Here is a 17,392-nt window from a genome sequence, read left to right on the forward strand (position 1 = left end):
TTTCTCCGTCCACTAACAGGGTAGCAAGATGGAGGTGAACAGAAGAAATCCCTTCAGAGGCATCCCAGGAAACGAATTTGTATTTAGGATGTTAGCCGGGGGGTGGAGAGGCCAGTCAGGACTTGACCTGGCCTGGAGCCCAAGCTAACCATTTTTTCTAGTGCTGACACTGGCAGGCTATGGGCTGGAGTCCATTCTGCCCACACTTGCATCTGCCTTCAGCAAGGGTGCCCCTCCAGAGGGCCTCTGCCTTCCTGTCCCCACAGTCCCCAGCGCTTGCCCACACTGTCCTGTGAGCAGCTGGCGCTCCGGCACTCGGCTTCCTCCTTGGGAGGGACTCCTCACGGGGAGGGCGCAGGAGCCCTCGTCCACTGGGGTCTCAGACTTCAAGTCCTGAAAAGGAATCTGTAGAGCCCCGCCTTGACCTGCCCTTCAGTCTTTCTTCGGTTTCTCCTTCCTTGTTCTCCCGTCAGGGCGGACTCCAGCTCTGCCCCCCTCCCCCTCCCTTACATCCTCCTCCTCCTGGGGCCGCTGCCTTTTCTTCTTGCTTCTCCTGCTTTTCCCGTCACCGTGCCTTCTGCTTGCTGCCTCCTGGGCCCCGCCGTCTTCGGCAGCCCGGGCCGTGGCTTCTGCGCCCAAGTCTTGCTGCCGCCGCTTCTGCTCGCGTCTGCTGCCCGGCTCCGCGTGCGCCCCGCTCTCCGCCTGCTCCGGCCCAATGCCTCCTGTTCCACCCGACACCCCCACCTTCTCTGCTCGGTGCCGCCGCTTCTTCCTTTTCCCGAAGGGCTCATCCGTTTGCTCCCCGTTCTTCCACTCTCCCAGCTCACTTGTTCCTGTGGCCTCCCCGTCCCCGCCTCCGACAGCTGTGCCCCCTGTCTCATCTGCAACCGCCTTTTCTCGCTGTTGCCTTTTCTTCTTCTGGCTTCTCCTGGTGCTCTGGCCTGGGTCCTCTGGGCACTCCTCTTCTGCATCCCCATCAGTTGCCGTAGCCTCTTCCTCCCCTTCCTGCTTTCTTTTCTTTTTCTTCTTTTTGCGGGGCTTGCTCTCAGACTGTAGTTGAGAGGTCCCGGGGTCCTGGCCTTTGAGATGAGCCAGGAAGGCCTGTTCTTGGGCCTCCAACCGAGCGAGCTTAGCCTTCATCGTGATCCCAAGACGAGCAGCCCTGAAACACATGGAGGCCCGGGTCGGAGTGAGGTATGGGGGAGCAGGCCTAGTCCTGAGATTGTGTGCAGAACTGGCAGGGGAGGAGCTGCCTCTCTCTCTTTCCAACGTTTATTGTTTTGAGAGAAGGCGCACGTGAGCAGGGGAAGGACAGAGAGAGAAGGAGGTTCCACACGGTTGGCACAGAACGCAACGTGAGACTCGATCTCATGAACCGTGAGATCATGACCTGAGCCACGATGAAGAGCTGGACACTTAAGTAACTGAGCCCCCAGGTGCCGCGGAGCTGCCTGCGGGCAGCTGGAACCCTTCCCCTGGGGTGGGAAGAGTACAGAGTGGCGCACACCATCCTCTAGGGTGGGCTTGCGACAGGGAGGAAGGCAGGGAGCCCGGGGAGCCAAACACTACTCACTTGTGTGCTGTTCGCCCCTCACAGGCTTGGAGCAGCATCTCATCGGTCAGACTGTGGGGTGGGGGGATCAAGAATTACACACAGAGCTCGTGGAAAGGCCTGCCCTCTAAGGCATTCCTTCAACACTGACTTCCTGTTCGGGACCTGGCACTTTCTAGGTGCCGGCGATGCAAAGATCAGTACAACGCGGTTCCACCCGAAGCAGCCCAGTCAGGCACGAGACTTGGTGCCTTCTCTGGAGGTTCAAAGGTCTCTTCTCCCGCACCCCCCCCCACCACTGAAATGAGGTCTCACATCTTTGGAGGCTTGGACCCCTGGCTGTCATCATCACTGTGGCTCTCCATGTCTTTGTCTGGCTGTTCACCACCTGACGTCAACGTGGCCGTCTAGAAGGAGTGATCATGGGGGTGGACAAAGCCCGCTCAACACCACTGCCGATCCCTCTCCCCTCCTGGAACCCCCCCCAGGAATTGGTAGCCATAGGCACAAATCTTGCCAGTCCCCGATACGGCTCCCTGAGACCCCCAGGGAGGTGTGCCGAGCTGCATACTTCCAACTTGGGCAGGAGGTGGGCTGCAGCTGTGGGGGGTGGGGGGGTAGTGGGCAGAAGGGAGGAGGGAGCGCTCTGGACCAGCAGGTCCTCATGGTGCTAACTGTAAAGACGGTGCTTCTCACCCCTCCCCCACACCTACACACAGGGCTTTATTTAACCAGACTGAAAACCTACCACGGGCCAAGGGTTGGGGTACAGAGTCGAACAGGATCGAGAGGTCCAGCCCATGTGAAATCTACGTGTGGGGCAAAGGGAGGATGGCAGAACACAGGCCATCGTGGTGAAAGCGCTGCCTGTGCCAGAGGAGGGGTACCCAAGCTGACTTCAGGGTTTAGGGAAGCTTCAGGACCTTGGTGAGCTCCGGAAGACAGACAAAAGTTGGCAGGCAGAGGGGGAAAGGTAGCGGGAGGAGCACGTGCAAAGCCCCGAAGGTGAAAGAAGATGGTACATTCCTGAGAACTGATTCTATCCGGCTAACAGTGCAGAGGTCTCAACAAGGGTGAGTACAGGACCAGGCTGCAGGGCCACATGAACCAGTGTGACACATCAGGACTGTCCTACTAGGTCAGGGACGAGCCAGAGCCCCAGTGAACTCCGTTACAGAGAGCACTCTGGATGCTCTGTGGCACTGAACTAACGGGGTGAGGAGTCTGCGTGTAAGGCTGGGACAAAATCCAGCAGAAAGGACAACGGCCACAGTGATGAGGACCAGGGGAAAGGGCTGCTACATGACACAGAGCCCATAGCACACAACAGATGCTCCCTTCTATCAGTATGCTGGAAAGCAGGAGTCTGCAGACCTGGGTTCTAGTCCTGTCTACAAGCCACTTTCCCCACTCTGGGCCACAACGGCACAATAAAGAGGATGGGTCAGATCCTCTCTCAGGTCCCCTCTGGATTTGGAGTCCTTTGCACCGGACATCCCCTCTCACCCTGCTCTGGCAGCATCTCTGTCTCCCCACCCTCTATCGCCGCCCCTCAGCAGATGGTAGGATCCACGGGACCTGCAGACCTCAGTCCTGGCCAAGGGCCAGGCAGTCTAGACAAGCAATGGCAAGGTTGGTCACAGAATGTGACGTTAGGGTGGTCCCCAGAACAGGTAAGGCATGCAGAGCAACTGTTCAGGCCCCAGGGGAGGCCAGGGAGGGGGGAAAAAGGATGGACCCTCTCACACCCAGCCCCTGGTACCTTTACAAACTTCTGATACAGCAAGTTGGGCTTGGGACGATTACGACGGGTAGTCTCCTTAGAAAGATGCCTTATCTGGACTCCATCCTGGGGGAAGGTGTCAGTCAATGGGTGGCACAGGCGTGTCCCAGGCCCCCACGGTCCAATGGCCATCTGTCAGCACTCCTACCTGCCCAGTCTCCACAACCAAGCCGGCTGCAGTCTTGTTGAAGAGCTCATTCCACCAGTGGTCCGTGAACTCCTTGGCAGGGTCATGTCCCACCTGCCAGAAAGAAGTGTGAACCCTGAGGACCTGTCCCTGCCCTGTCCCCAGAGTCCCCCTCTCCCATCCACACTGCCCTCCCTCAGCCTGCCCAGTCTTACCCCGTGAGTGTCCTGCTTCAGCGTCACCCTGAGGGCCTGGGTGATGCCATTCTCCTTCCGGCCCAGACCTTTGCCTGCAGGACGGGGAGCGACCCGTTTATTCTGCTGCCTGCCCTGAGCCCCCACTGGGAGGGCCACTCTGCCCTCCCACACGGAGCGCTGGGTACACTCCGTCCCGGGCGGATGCCCTCCAGTCCCACTGTTCCTGGCATTTCTGCACACAGTGTCCCTGCCTTTGTCTGAGCTCAAGCTGTCTTTTCCTTCATGCTTCCTCCAGGACAGAGGTTGTGCCCCTTCCCCCCTCTCCCAGTCCTCCCAACCACTTCTTTCTCACTGACCCACTGTAAAATTTCTTCCACTCTTCCATTTTCTGGAAAAGCTGGGAATTTTCACCTGTAAATTTCCCTTTAAACTAGCTTTTCCAGGGGCGCCTGGGTGGCGCAGTCGGTTAAGCGTCCGACTTCAGCCAGGTCACGATCTCGCGGTCTGTGAGTTCGAGCCCCGCGTCGGGCTCTGGGCTGATGGCTCAGAGCCTGGAGCCTGTTTCCGATTCTGTGTCTCCCTCTCTCTCTGCCCCTCCCCCGTTCATGCTCTGTCTCTCTCTGTCCCAAAAATAAATAAACGTTGAAAAAAAAAATTAAAAAAAATAAAATAAAATAAAATAAACTAGCTTTTCCTCCTCCAGCTGCACGGATTACAAATGGGTAGCCCAGGACGCTGCCGCTCCCCTGGGCAGAAAGTTGGAAGGATGTGGAAGGGGCGCCACGGGGATGACCTTGGGTCCATCCATGCTTCAGCAGCTGCTCCTCGGCAAACTTCATCCCACGACTCTTAATCTCTGGCGTGACACTCATGGTGACGGGAGGGTCACTAAGCTCAGGCCTTCAGCAGAGTAGACGACATCATTCTCATCCCTTCAAGAGAAAAGGAGAAAGTGCCCAAATCACCCATCGAATCCATCCGGGCTGCTCTCAGAAAAATTCTTTTCCGAACCTGGGGCAGAGACAGAGGAAGGAGGCCCAGTCTTTGGGGAGCTCCCTGTCTGACCACAGAGAGGTCAGCAAGTCGGAAAGTCAAATCCTAGTGTCAATAATAATACCGAAATGTACCGAGAGCTCACCACATGATGATTTCACTCAATCTTCCCAGCCCGGGAAGAGTACTCTGCATTCAGAAAGGTATTACTCTCCCTACTTTAGAAATGAGGAAATTAAGGCCTAAGGAGGTTAGGCAACTTGCTCCAGGTTACACAGCTGATGTGTAGATGGCAACCAGACATCTTGTCTGCAGACTCCCTGCTCTTCACCACTGCCTGACAACATCTCCCACCGTTTATTACCATGTAAAAACAAAGCTGAGAGTCTTTTAACCTGAGTTATAAGAATACTCAACAAAGGGACGCCTGGATGGCTCAGTTGGTTGAGCGTCCAGCTTCAGCTTGGGTCATGATCTCGCAGTTCATGGGCTCGAGGCCCGCTCTGTGCCGACAGCACGGAACCTGGAGCCTGCTTCAGATTCTAGATCTCCCACTCTCTCTGCCCCTCCCCCGCTCGCTCTCTGTCTCTCAAAAAATAAAATAAACATTAAAAAAAAACAACAAAAAAACAATCATGACCAGTCTGGTTAGGTATGAAAACAAACTCAGAATGACTTCCATTTCTGTTCACGTTCTTACCGTGAAGGACGATTAAAGGACGATTACCTGAAAACCTGATACTCCGAGAATCCCAACAGAAAAGCGCTGAATGAAGAAATGGCTCTGTCTTGCTTCTTGAATTTTTAAGAATGGTAAAAAGACACTGGGGCCTTTAAGGCTACCTCAAAACTCTGCCTCCTCCCAGAAGTTACCGCTGATGCATCAGCCCCCAAATTTCAATAATAAAAACATCTAACACGAACACATTTACTCGATGCCAACATGCTAATTGCTTTACACAGATTATCTTATTTCCTCCTCCCAACAATCCTACTAGCAAGTGTTGCCATCATTTGCAAACGAAGAAATGGCACTGAGGAGTTTAGCTACCCGCCCAAATCAGAGAGCTGGCAAGTCGTGGATCCGGGATCTCAGACATCCCAGAACTGGTGTTAATATCCCCTCTGTCTCTTACGGCTCTCTGTGCTTCCCGACGAAAGGTTTCTGCCTCTCCCTTGTGGCAGAAACCATTCGCCCTGGAAATCGGAGTCGGACTTTGTTCTCCAACCCCAGTGCACTTAACGCAGCGCCCGGAGTGAGAATGCGTCCTGCCGGTATGACACAGGTGGGGGCTGCTTTAGCCCGCTGCCCATGGATAACTGTGGACAGAAGCAACTAGATCCCAGGCTGCGCGCCGCAGGCTCTGTGAAGTCTGCGCGCGCGCCTGCACGAACTATCCCCTCTCCTGTCAACCTGAGTTTTCTGGGAAAGTGGCCTAGGCCAGTCTCCTGACAGCAGTTCCAAAGGGCCGCTACCCTCTCCCTAGCCTCCTTCCTCGTGAGGTTTAAATCCCAGCCCTCCCGCCGCGGTCCCGCCGGGCAAAGCTTCTCTCCTGCTCTAGCCTTTGCTCCCGAGCCCGGGCTCCGAATGCCACCGTCGCGGAGGGCGGTAGCCCCTTACCGTCACCGCGGGGCCCTCTCCGCAGGAACACGTGCCTCCTCCGACCGGTGCGCCGCCATCTTCCCGGAAGTGCCGGGGACTCGGCCCCTCTAGGCTGCCGAAACCATAGAGACCATCACGGGCCCGGAAGCCCGGGTCCTTGGGGCCTGGTGGGTATTGCTGAGGCTCCCTGGCGGGTATGGTTGCCATGGAAACTCGCGCGCGCCCGTTTCCGGAGGTTTGGGGGTGTTCTACTCGCCGCCAGTCTACAGCCCCGGAGCGGCCGAGGGACTTGTCCTAACTGGCCCCGAGAACGCCGAGAACAGCTTTGGCTGCGACGCTGAGCTAGTCCCGCCACAGACGTGGGGAAGGAGTCTCCCGAGAGCGCGCAGGGGTTGGGAGGGGGCCCCTCGGGAGTGGTTTCGGCGGGACCAGTGCTCAGCTTGCAGGAACAGGCGTTTGGAGGTTTGAGTAGGCTCATCAAACGCTGTGCCGGGACCTGCCTCTTTGGTGCTGATGATGCCCTGACTCGGGAGCCTCTGGCCTGGCCGGGGTCGTTGACACCGTGAGTGGGGCTGGAGGAGGTGGGGGTGGGGCCCCGAGCGAGACGCCGGGCCCCGGGGTCCCGGAATGCGCGCCAAGCTGGGGACTTTGCACTTGCAAGGTGGCTCCACTGAGCAAACTGTGCAGTTAGCTGCACTTGGCTAACAAGTTAGCAGGAGAAGTTGCACATGCCCCCAGCCACACCCACTATGCCTGGGCCTCGCCAAGCCCCCCGCAGAACTAAAACCTGAAAAAATCCGCCCATCGGCCTCCCTATATCAGTATTTACGGGAAGTTAAGGGTGCACCTGCTCCAGAAACTGGAAGAGAAAAACCGGCATCTCCCGGTAAGGTTTGTCACAATTGCTCACTTTGTCACACTCCTCTTCATCACATTTTCTCCGTAAAATTAACTTTACTTTTAAAATATGCTAAATGTGGTGCGGAGGGAGGAGGGGGGCGCCTGGGTGGCTCAGTCGGTTAAACGTTGAACTCTTGGTTTCAGCTCAGGTCATGATGTCACGGTTAGTGAGTTCGAGCCCCACGTTGGGCTCTGCACTGACAGCGCAGAGCCTGCTTGGGATTCTCTGTCTCCCCCTCTCTCTGCCTCTCCCTCTCTCTCTCAAAAATAAATACACATTTTTTTTTTTTTTTTTTTTTTTTTTTAAACATGCTACATGGAGGGACGCCTGGGTGGCTCAGTCAGTTACGCCTCTGACTTCGGCTCAGGTCATGATCTCAGGGTTGGTGGGTTCGAGCTCCGCATCCGGCTTTGTGCTGACAGCTCGGAGCCTGGAGCCTGCTTCCGAGTCTGTGTCTCCTTCTCTCTGCCCCTTCCCCGTTAGCGCTCTGTCTCCTTCTCTCTCAAAAATAAATAAACATTTTAAAAAATGCTACATGGGAACACTAGTTTAAACAATGGCGCTCGGTTAATGGAATTCTAGATGCTTGCCTAGTGCGCGCTCGGTTAATGGAATTCTAGATGCTTGCCTAGTGCATTCTTCGTGATTGCTACAAAGATGCTCCTCAGACACTGGATTCAGTTTTGGAATCTTCTGTGAATGGGAGTCACTTCTGAGTCCTTTTCTCTGCCACTAACTGTGGGACCTTGAACAAGTCACTTCTGCTCAAGAGCACCCTTTCCCTGTCTGGAAAATTAGAATGTTGGACTAGTTAAATCATCTTTACAGACTTGGTTTTTTTGTGGTCTCTCGGGGGCCACTGAGGGAATCCCCAGACCGGGCTTCAGTTTCCACCACCTCCCTCTCCATTTCTTCTCTCTCCTCTCCCTATCCAATGTCTTACATCATATTGTGGTGATAAAAGAGGTTTGAAAACTCCGGAATGAGGGAACCGCAGGGGCCCTTCCCAGCTCACAATACTCTGTGGGTCACTCTAAAACCCGAGTGTCCCTAATTCCCTGACCCAGGGCCCCTATTCTGGTCTAAGGCCTTGAGCTCTGTGTTCTGCCTGACTCATTTATTCAATAAACACTTATTAAGGGTCTTCTTTTTTTTTTTTTTTTTTTTAATATTTTTAAACATATTTTTTAGTTTATTTATTTTGAGAGAGAGAAAGCATGGGAGGGGCAGAAAAAGAGAGAGAGAGAGAATCCCAAGCAGGCTCCACGCTGTCAGCACAGACCACGATGCGGGGCTCAAACTCACTAACTGTGAGATCATGACCTGAGCCAAAAGCAAGTCAGACCTTCAACTGATGGAGGCTACCCAGGTGCCCCCATTAAGGGCTTTCTATAGACCAAGGGCTGGAGGTATAAAAGTGCTCTCTCTTGTTGGCCCTCACAGTCTTGTTGAGATACAACAAGTTGCCAAGCATTTATATCACAGGAATAAGAGCTCTGGTGAGGTTAGGACACAGTACTGGGGTGGGGGTGGGGAGTAAGATGGCTGCACCTGCCCGTGTTCGGGGGCCCCCGGGCGAAGCTTTCTGAAGGAGCCTCCCTTGAAGGTGCAGGCCTGGCCCTGGGGACGGTGTGGGATTGCAAGGGAAGTGGGCCTCAAGGAGTTCCAAGTGACGTGGAGTCTCACACCTCCTCACAAGAGTAGAAACAAAGGCTGTTAGAACAAGAATACGCGAGTACTTAGAAGGAGGTAATCTGACTTGCAGACATAGCATGGTACATAGAAATACTTATTACAGTAATATCTAAAAATGGAAAAATTGTAAAGAACCTAAGTAGCCCACAACAGAATGGCCAAATAAGTTAGTGTGACCACACGGTGGGCTAACATGCAGCCTTAAAATATGATGTTGAAGAAGGATTCTTAATAACTTGGGGGAAATGTCTATGATGTAATTGAATTGAAAAGAGCAGATACAAGATGGCGCCCATAGGAAGGGCTCATCCTTGTTAAACATCCATAGGTAAGGGCTCATTCTTGTTGTTGTTTTTAACATAATTTATTGTCAAATTGGTTTCCATACAACACCCAGTGCTCATCCCAACAGGTGCCCTCCTCCATGCCCATCACCCACTTTCCCCTCCTCCCCCACCCCCCATCAACCCTCAGTTTGGTCTTAGTATCCAAGAGTCTCTTATGGTTTGCCTCCCTCCCTCTCTGTAACTTTTTTCCCCCTTCCCCTCCCCCATGGTCTTCTGTTACGTTTCCCAGGATCCACATAGGTTTTCACTCATATGTGGATCTTGAGAAACTTAACAGAAGGGCTCATTCTTGTTAAGCATCCATAGTAAGGGCTCATCCTTGTTAAACATCCATAAGTAACAGCATCAGAAGGAATAAGACAGTTAAGCATTAAAGTAATATAGCAAAAGAAGTACAAGACTTGTACATGAAAACAAAATATTACTGAAAGAAAATAAGGAAGATCTAAATAAATGGAAAGATGCCCATGTTCATGAATGGGAAGACTTAATGTCACAATACTCTCCAAATTCAACACAATGAATCTGCAGACTCAACACAGTCTCTATCAAAATCCCAGTCAGCTTTTTGGCATGAATTGACAAGCTGATCCAAACATTCATATGGAAATCCAAGGAGCCCAGAATAGCCAAAACATTCTCAAGAAGGAACAAAGTTGAAGGACTAATGCTTTTCTATTGCAAAATTTACTACAAAGCTACAGTAATCAAGAGTGTTGTTCTGGTATAGGATAGATGTAGAGGTCAATGGAATAGAACCCAGAGTCCGGGAATAAACCCATAAATTTATGGACAATTTTTTGGCAACAAGAATGCCAGGATTCAATGGGGAGAGAATAGTCTTTTCAACAATGGTGATGAAACAACTGGATAGCCAGATGCAAAAAAAAAAGAGAAAAAAAAGAATTTGGATCCTTCCCTCATATCATGCAAAAACTAACTCCAAATGGATCAGAGAACTCAATGTAGGAGCTAAATCTCTAAGGCTCTTTTTTTTTTTTTTTAAATTAAAAATGTTTTGTTTATTTATTTATTTTGAGTGAGACACAGAGAGAGCACAAGCCTGGGAAAGGCAGAGAAAGGGAGTACAGAGGATCCAAAGCAGGCTCTGTGCTGACAGCAGAGAGCCCAACGCCGGGCTTGAACTCACAAACAGTGAGATCGTGACCTAAGCCAAAGTCAGACGCTTAGCCAACTGAGCCACCCAGGCACCCCTCTCTAAATCTCTTAAAATTAAAACTTTTGTGGTCCAAAGGACATTATCAGGAAATTCAAGAGACAATCCACAGAATGGGAGGAAATATTTGCAAATCATATATCTGTTGAGGTTCTAATATCCAGAATATATAAAGAACTCTTACAACTCGGGGCGCCTGGGTGGCGCAGTCGGTTAAGCGTCCGACTTCAGCCAGGTCACGATCTCACAGTCCGTGAGTTCGAGCCCCGCATCGGGCTCTGGGCTGATGGCTCGGAGCCTGGAGCCTGTTTCCGATTTTGTGTCTCCCTCTCTCTCTGCCCCTCCCCTGTTCATGCTCTGTCTCTCTCTGTCCCAAAAATCAATAAAAAACGTTGAAAAAAAAAAAAAGAACTCTTACAACTCAACAATAAAAAGACAACAGAATTTTACAGTGGACAGAGGATCTGAATACACATTTCTCCAAAGAAGATCTACACATGGCAAATAAGCTCATGAAAAGATGCCCAACTTTATTAGTCATCAGGGAAATGCAAATGAAAATCATAAGGGATACCATTTCACACCTACTAAGATAACTAATTTTTTTTTTTTTTAAGGATAACAACATGGAGAGGATGTGGAAAAATTGGAGCCCTCGTGTATTGCTGGTGGGAATGTAAAATGGGGCAGCTGCCTTGGAAAACAGTTTGAAAGTTCCTGAGAAAGTTAAACATAGAATTACCATAGGACACAACCATCCCACATCCTGGGTGTGCGCCCAAAGAGAACTGAAAACCTATGTCTGTATGAAAACTTGTATGTGATTGTTAATAGAAGCATCATTTATAATATTCAAGAAGTGAAAACAGCCCAAACATCTATCAACTGCTGGATGGATAAATGAAACATGGGAGGCGCTCGCAATGCAATATTACTTGACCATCAAAAGGAGTGAAGGGCCGGTGCTCGCCACAATGTGGAGAAACCTTGGCAACGTGCCAGGTGAAAGAAACCAGAGACAAAGGCCTCATCCTGTGTGGTTCCGTCTACACACAATGTCCAGAACAGGCAAATCTGTAGACACAAGTCAGTTTGGGAGAGGGCAATGAAGAGTGACTGATCTGGGTACAGGGCTTCTTTTCAGATTGATGAATTGTTCTGGAATTACATAGTGGTGGCAGCTAAACTCGTGAATATCCTAAAAACAACTGAATTGGATTTTACAGCATGTGAATTATACCTTTAAAAAATGCACAGGCACACTAGAACAAAGGAAGAACACGAACATGTTATAAGCAGCCGTTCCTAGGTGAAGGGATTATGGGTAAGAGTTTCCTCCTCTTTGTACCTTTTCCCTGAATTTCAAATTTTCTGGAGTTAGCATATATTATTTTTATCAGAACATAACTTAAAAAAATTTTTTTAGTGTTTATTCATTTTTTGATAGGGACAGAGCGTGAGTGGGGGAGGGGCAGAGAGAGAGGGAGACACAGAATCCAAAGCAGGTTCCAGGCTCTGAACTGACAGCACAGAGCCCAACGCGGGGCTCAAACTCACAGACTGTGAGATCATGACCTGAGCTGAAATCGGACGCCTAACTGACTGAGCCACCCAGGCGCCCCTTGGAAAATAACTTTAAAGCAGCAAATGGGTACAGCCCAGAGTCAGTGCTGAGGGATTTGGCACAGAGAAGAGAAACATAGAGGAAGTGAGGTGGCCCTGGGATTACCGACTCAAATTCCTTTCTGTGTTTCTGGACTCGAGTGAAATCCTCAAGGTATTGGGTTAATTTTCTGTACTGCGTTTAAAGCCCCCCTCCCACCTCCAGCAAAGCCCGAGGGCTCATGAACGCCTGAGTCACTTCTCTTCCCCAGCTCTTGTCACCCCTTTTTTTTCCCCCTGCAGATAAAACCTGAAACTGGGGTGCCTGGGTGGCTCAGCAGGCTAAGCGTCCAACTCTTGGTTTCGGCTCAGGTCATGATCTCAGGGTTCGTGTGCAGAACCTGCTTGGGATTCTCTCCTCCTCCTCTTTCTGCCCCTCCCTGCTTGCGTTCTTGCTCTCTCTCAAAAATGAGTAAGTAAATAAATAAATGAAACAAAACCTGAGAGCGAGCTCAGACAAAACAGCCTCGGGTCGCAAGTACAATGTGGGGCTTTGAAAAGCCTGTATCGCAAGCACTGGCATGTTTACAGAAGAGCCTCTGTTCACTTTTGTTTCCGGGTGGAAAAGAAGGCGCCAGGTGTCAGTTTTCCTTAGACCGAGATGACTTCCTAATCCCTCGCCTAGGCAGTCTCTAGTTTTTCTACCTCATTGACCCAGTTCGCGATAATAAACACATTACAACCCTCTGCGTACAGCGCTTTGCTAAAAAAAACTAATGGTTTTTATAATGGTGGTTTACAGTTTAAAATGCCATTTTCACAAACATTGTCATATTTGATCCCCATCGTGACCCCGCGTTGGATGTAGTTGTCCCTATTTGCAGGCAAGTCAGCGGAGGGCCAGAGGGCACACAAAACGGGGATGGAGAGAGAGGACCGTGGTCTCAGGGGGAGACAGGTGTGTCCCAGAAACGCCACCGCCACCTGCGCTTGGTACCGTCCTCCTCTCCCTTCGGGGTCAAGGCCTGAACTCCAATCGCTGTCTCCCCAGTGCTTCTGTGGACCTTTTCCTGGCCTCGTGTCCCCCCTGAAGGGGCCTGAACCCCGAACGCGGAAATGCTGGCCTTGGGATGGGGTGAGCCCGGAAGGCGGGAGGGGGCAGGCGCCAAGGGGCCCTCTGTCCTCCGCAGCTCTCGGCCACCTCTAGAGTCACCCTGGAGAAGCACAGTGTTCAGGGGAGCGGATGCATCCACATTTGGGTTGCTTGTTTTCTATTTGTTTTTAGGTGCAAAAGGTGATTTTATTAAAGCACAGGGAGGACCCTGGGCAGGAAGAGCTGCCCTTTTTTCTATTTTTAAAGTGCAGTCCTTCCAGAGACCTCAGTGGAAAAGCAGTGGGACCGGTCCTGCAACGGATGGCGTGGGAGACCCCGCAAGCCCCTGCCCCCAACTCCCCGTCTCGGAAAGAGACTTTGAGAAATCGGGACTCCGCCCCCTGCGCCCCGGGCTCGCGAGAGAGCGAGGGTCGTCCCAAGGGCGAGCGGACACCTGCGCGCGCCCCCTGCTGGCCCTCGGGCGCCCTGCACGCTAGCACTGCAGCCCAGACTCCCGACTCAACCCACGTGATCCCAGTCCTGGAAGTTTGGAAGGACAAACAAGAAAATGTTCAATTTACTCTATGTGGTGGGATTGAGGGAGATTTTCATTTTTAATGTTTTGATGTTAAGTTGTATACAATTAAGTATCATCGTGTGATCGTGTTTTTAAAAAGCAATAAAAGTTGCCTTCCAATGGAAAAATTGATTAGTCTGGGATTCATTTTGGCTTCACTGTTACATTTAATTCTCTAAGATTCCTGGGATTGATTTAGTTTATGGAGAGGGTTGTGGCTCATATACATCTATATTTTTTCCCTTAAGATGTCTAACTAGTTGTCCCAACCTGTGGCACCGTGAATGTCCACCAGGGGGCGTCGGGGTAAATATGCTGCAGTCACCCACTGGGACACATTCAGACCCAGAACCAGAGGAAGCTTTATGTCCCATGCTGATGATGGGACACCTGCCATACACTATTAGGCGAAAAGAGCAAGGCAGGGAACAGCTCCTAGGATATGATCTCAAGTAGATTTAAAAAGCACATGCAGGGCACCTGGGTGGCTCAGCAGGTTAAGCATCCGACTTCCGCTCAGGTCATGATCTCACGGTTGGTGGGTTCGAGCCCGTCGGGCTCTGTGCTGAGGGCTCAGAGCCTGGAGCCAGGCTGCTTCCGCTTCTGATTCTGTCTCCCTCTCTCTGCCCCTCCCCCACTCACACTCCGTCTCTCTCAAAAATAAAAAAATAAAAAGAAAATAAGAACATGTAGGGGCACCGGGGTGGCTCAGTCGCTTGAGGGTCCAACTCTTGGTTTTGGCTCAGGTCTTGATCTCACTGTTTGTGAGTTCAAGCCCTCCATTGGGCTCTATGCTGGCAGCATGGAGCCTGCTTGGGATTCTCTCTCTCCCTCTCTGCCCCTTCCCTGCTCTCTCTCTCTCTCTCTCAAATAAACTTAAAAATAACTTAAAAAACAAACATTGATTTAACTCATTAATGAGGGAACAAGGCAAAAAAGGAATCTCAAAGTAAGATTACTAATTTGCATATGAGACTGGTCGACTTTCTAAGGCAACCAAACTGAAACACTTTTATGGTTAACTTCTGTATTGGGCAACAACAGCCGATTACTTTATCCACTTCTGCGGGTTAACCACCAATAGGACGGAACTGTAAATGTCTGGTTGTGGACCATTTATCAAGTAGACTAACAACAAAGGTACATTCTCCAGGCGAGTCCGGTGGCTGTCAAGCAAGCTTTTAGACGATGCTCGAGTGATACCAAAAAACCACCCAGAACAAGCACTTGTCCGTTTACCTTTTCCAAGTTTGGAGGAATTATTCTGTCACAGAAGGGAGGAACTCCTCCAGCTTTGGACATAAGCTACCTGGGTTACCTAGTGGCTAGATGACCTCGAACAAGTTACTAACCTTCTCTGGACACTGGTTTCTGTGTCCACGAGACGGGAATGATGCTGTGACAGTGTATCTCCCGTGGGAAAGGATGGGAGCTCTGGGATGGGGCTCACTCTGTAAATTATTCAAATTCTGGTCTGAGAATGGTAGATGGGTACGTCCTTCTGGGTTTCAGTTTGATCCACGGGAGCCTGGGAGTGGGGGGTCTGCACACAGTGCGGTGGGACCTAGCCTCGACCAGCTGGGCAGAGAGCACAAGCAGGGGTGTGGGAGAGCCCCAGGCCCTGCACCATGAGAACGGCTGATGAATTGGGAGTCGGGGTCTCAAGGTATATGCAGGAGGTAGTTGAACAGAAATACAGTTTCAATGGTCCACTCGTGGGGCGCCTGGGTGGCTCAGTCGGCTGAGCGTTTGACTCTTGATTTCGGCTCGGGTCACGATCTCACGGTTTGTAGGATCGAGCCCTGTGTCGGGCTCTGTGATGACAGTGTGGAGCCTGCTTGGGATTCTCCCTCTCTCTCTCTGCCCCTCCCCCTCTCAAAAATAAACAAATAAACATAATAAATAAATAAATAAATAAATAAATAAATAAATAAATAAATAAATGCCCCCCTTGAACACAATGGCAAACAGACTATTAACAAACAGAATGACAGGTGACATGACTTTTAAAAAGTAAAATATAATTGTAGGGGGCACCTGGGTGGCTCAGCTGGTTAAGCATCCGACTTCGGCTCAGGTCATGACCTCATGGTTTGTGAGTTCAAGCTCCGTGTCGGGCTCTGCCGACAGCTCAGAGCCTGGAGCCTGGAGCCTGCTTTGGATTCTGTGTCTCCCTCCCTCTCTGCCCCTCCCCAGCTTGTGCTCTGTCTCTCTCTGTCTCTCAAAAAATAAAAAATAAATGTAAAAATAAAAATAAAAAGTAAAATATAATTGTCAAATCTTTGCCACCATGAAAATACCTTCTAGATGTTTGTCTTTTACTGTTCTCTGTGCTTCCTGCCATTTGATCTTACCCTCACCTCCACCAGACATCACCCCCGGACTGGGAACTTCCATCCGTTAGTGTTCTCTGCACACTGAGGCCCTTCAGAAAATTGTCATTTTATTTTTAACGTTTGTTTATTCGTTTTGAGAGAAAGACACAGAGAGAGTGACAGAGAGAGAGAGAGAGAGCTGGGGAGGAGCAGAGAGAGAGGAAGAGAGTGAATCCCAAGCAGGTTCCACGCTGTGAGCCTGGAGCCTGACACGGGACTCGATCCCACAAACCACGAGATCATGACCTGAGCTGAAATCAAGTCAGACGCTGAACCGACTGAGCCCCCCGGGCGCCCCCAGAAAATAGTTTAAATGGATCGCAGTCCCGTTGTTCAGGTGAGGACACAGGCCCAGTGAAGAGGCTGCGCCCCGGGGACACACAGCCTGCAGCAGAATCATGACCGGTACCCAAGGCCGGCTCAGATGCAGGCTCAACCGTGCCCCGCGGCTGTAACGTTTGGACCCTGGAGCTCTGTCCTGCACACACAGGGCAGGTGTCTGTCTAGCTGGTGGGTACATCCGTGGCCAGGAGCGGAATCCAGGTGAGGGGTCGAATTGAGCAGAATGCTGAGTTGAGCACTGCTGCCTTTCGTCCCTCAGGGAAAGGCCAGGGACAGCCATGCCTTCTAAGGCTCTGTCCGTTCTCCTCTGACAGCCCCCTGGTGCCGTGAGAAGGTTCCCGCACAGGAGGAGCTCCCCCTGCCCGCCAGCAGGCCCTCAGAATAGACAGGGTTGATGGACTGGAACACTGGCCAGGTTGGGTGAGCACCAGGTGACACCCCCATTCCATTCCCTTGAGACTTTGCCGAGCCAGGCAGGAGCTGCCCACGCGGCCAGCCAAGTCCTCCCCCTGGACACGGTCAGTCCCGGTTTTGAGGTCCTGGTCTTACTGAAGTGGGCACCGAGACGCCCACTTCTCAGGAGCCCCAAGCTTTAAAAGGGCTCAAGAGACTGAGCTCCGTCCAGGACGTCCAGGTGGGGCCGGGCCACCGAGATGAGGAACAGTTTCCTGCCAAGGCTCCGTGGGGCCTCTGAGGCACGGAGGTGACGTCCTCACGCTCCGCAGACAGACGGAAGTACAGAGAGTGGGAGGCAGCGGTCCTGAGTGGAAAAAGTGCCTTTTCCTGAAGACTGACGCGTCCCCAGCCTCCCCCCTACCTCCTCCCACGGGGATGCAGGGATCCAGCCCCCCAGGAGGCTCCGCCTGGGCCAGAGAGAAGCGTGGCCTGGGGCTCGCAGGGTGGAGGAGGGAGGCAGCTGTGTGTGAACCTCGCTGGAAGGAGAGGGGGTCCTGCCAGTCACCCACAGCCTCTCCCTGCAACCGCCTAAAGGGCTGCCTTGCCAACTGTCCTCATCCCTCATGCAACAG

The 17,392-nt window shown here is 51.6% G+C and overlaps 1 protein-coding gene and 1 long non-coding RNA gene across 4 annotated transcripts; one reads left to right on the forward strand and one right to left on the reverse strand.

Moving 5' to 3' along the window:
• Positions 1-62: 62 nt before the first annotated feature.
• GPATCH4 (G-patch domain containing 4) lies at positions 63-6,378 on the reverse strand. Of its 2 annotated transcripts, none has more exons than XM_025915276.2 (8): positions 6,274-6,378; positions 4,453-4,591; positions 3,678-3,751; positions 3,484-3,576; positions 3,315-3,401; positions 1,868-1,959; positions 1,574-1,624; positions 63-1,162 (listed from the first exon to the last, which is right to left on the reverse strand). In XM_025915276.2, the coding sequence occupies exons 2-8, from the start codon at positions 4,529-4,531 to the stop codon at positions 433-435; spliced, it is 1,206 nt and encodes a 401-aa protein (XP_025771061.1). In that variant the 5' UTR covers positions 4,532-4,591; positions 6,274-6,378; the 3' UTR covers positions 63-432. The 2 variants fall into 2 exon arrangements, with proteins under 2 accessions (XP_025771061.1, XP_086550239.1); XM_086694113.1 differs by lacking the exon at positions 6,274-6,378 and adding an exon at positions 5,380-5,517.
• Positions 5,656-13,775, forward strand: LOC147572210 (uncharacterized). Of its 2 annotated transcripts, XR_015246180.1 has the most exons (3): positions 6,370-6,817; positions 10,993-11,699; positions 13,263-13,775. It is a non-coding gene; the product is annotated as an uncharacterized LOC147572210 (long non-coding RNA). The 2 variants fall into 2 exon arrangements; XR_015246179.1 differs by having other exon boundaries at positions 5,656-6,817; positions 10,993-13,775.
• Positions 13,776-17,392: the final 3,617 nt, after the last annotated feature.

Source organism: Puma concolor, chromosome E4 (genome assembly GCF_028749965.1).
Source record: "Puma concolor isolate L17-30 chromosome E4, mPumCon1.1.hap2, whole genome shotgun sequence".
NCBI classification, from domain to species: Eukaryota; Metazoa; Chordata; class Mammalia; order Carnivora; family Felidae; genus Puma; species Puma concolor.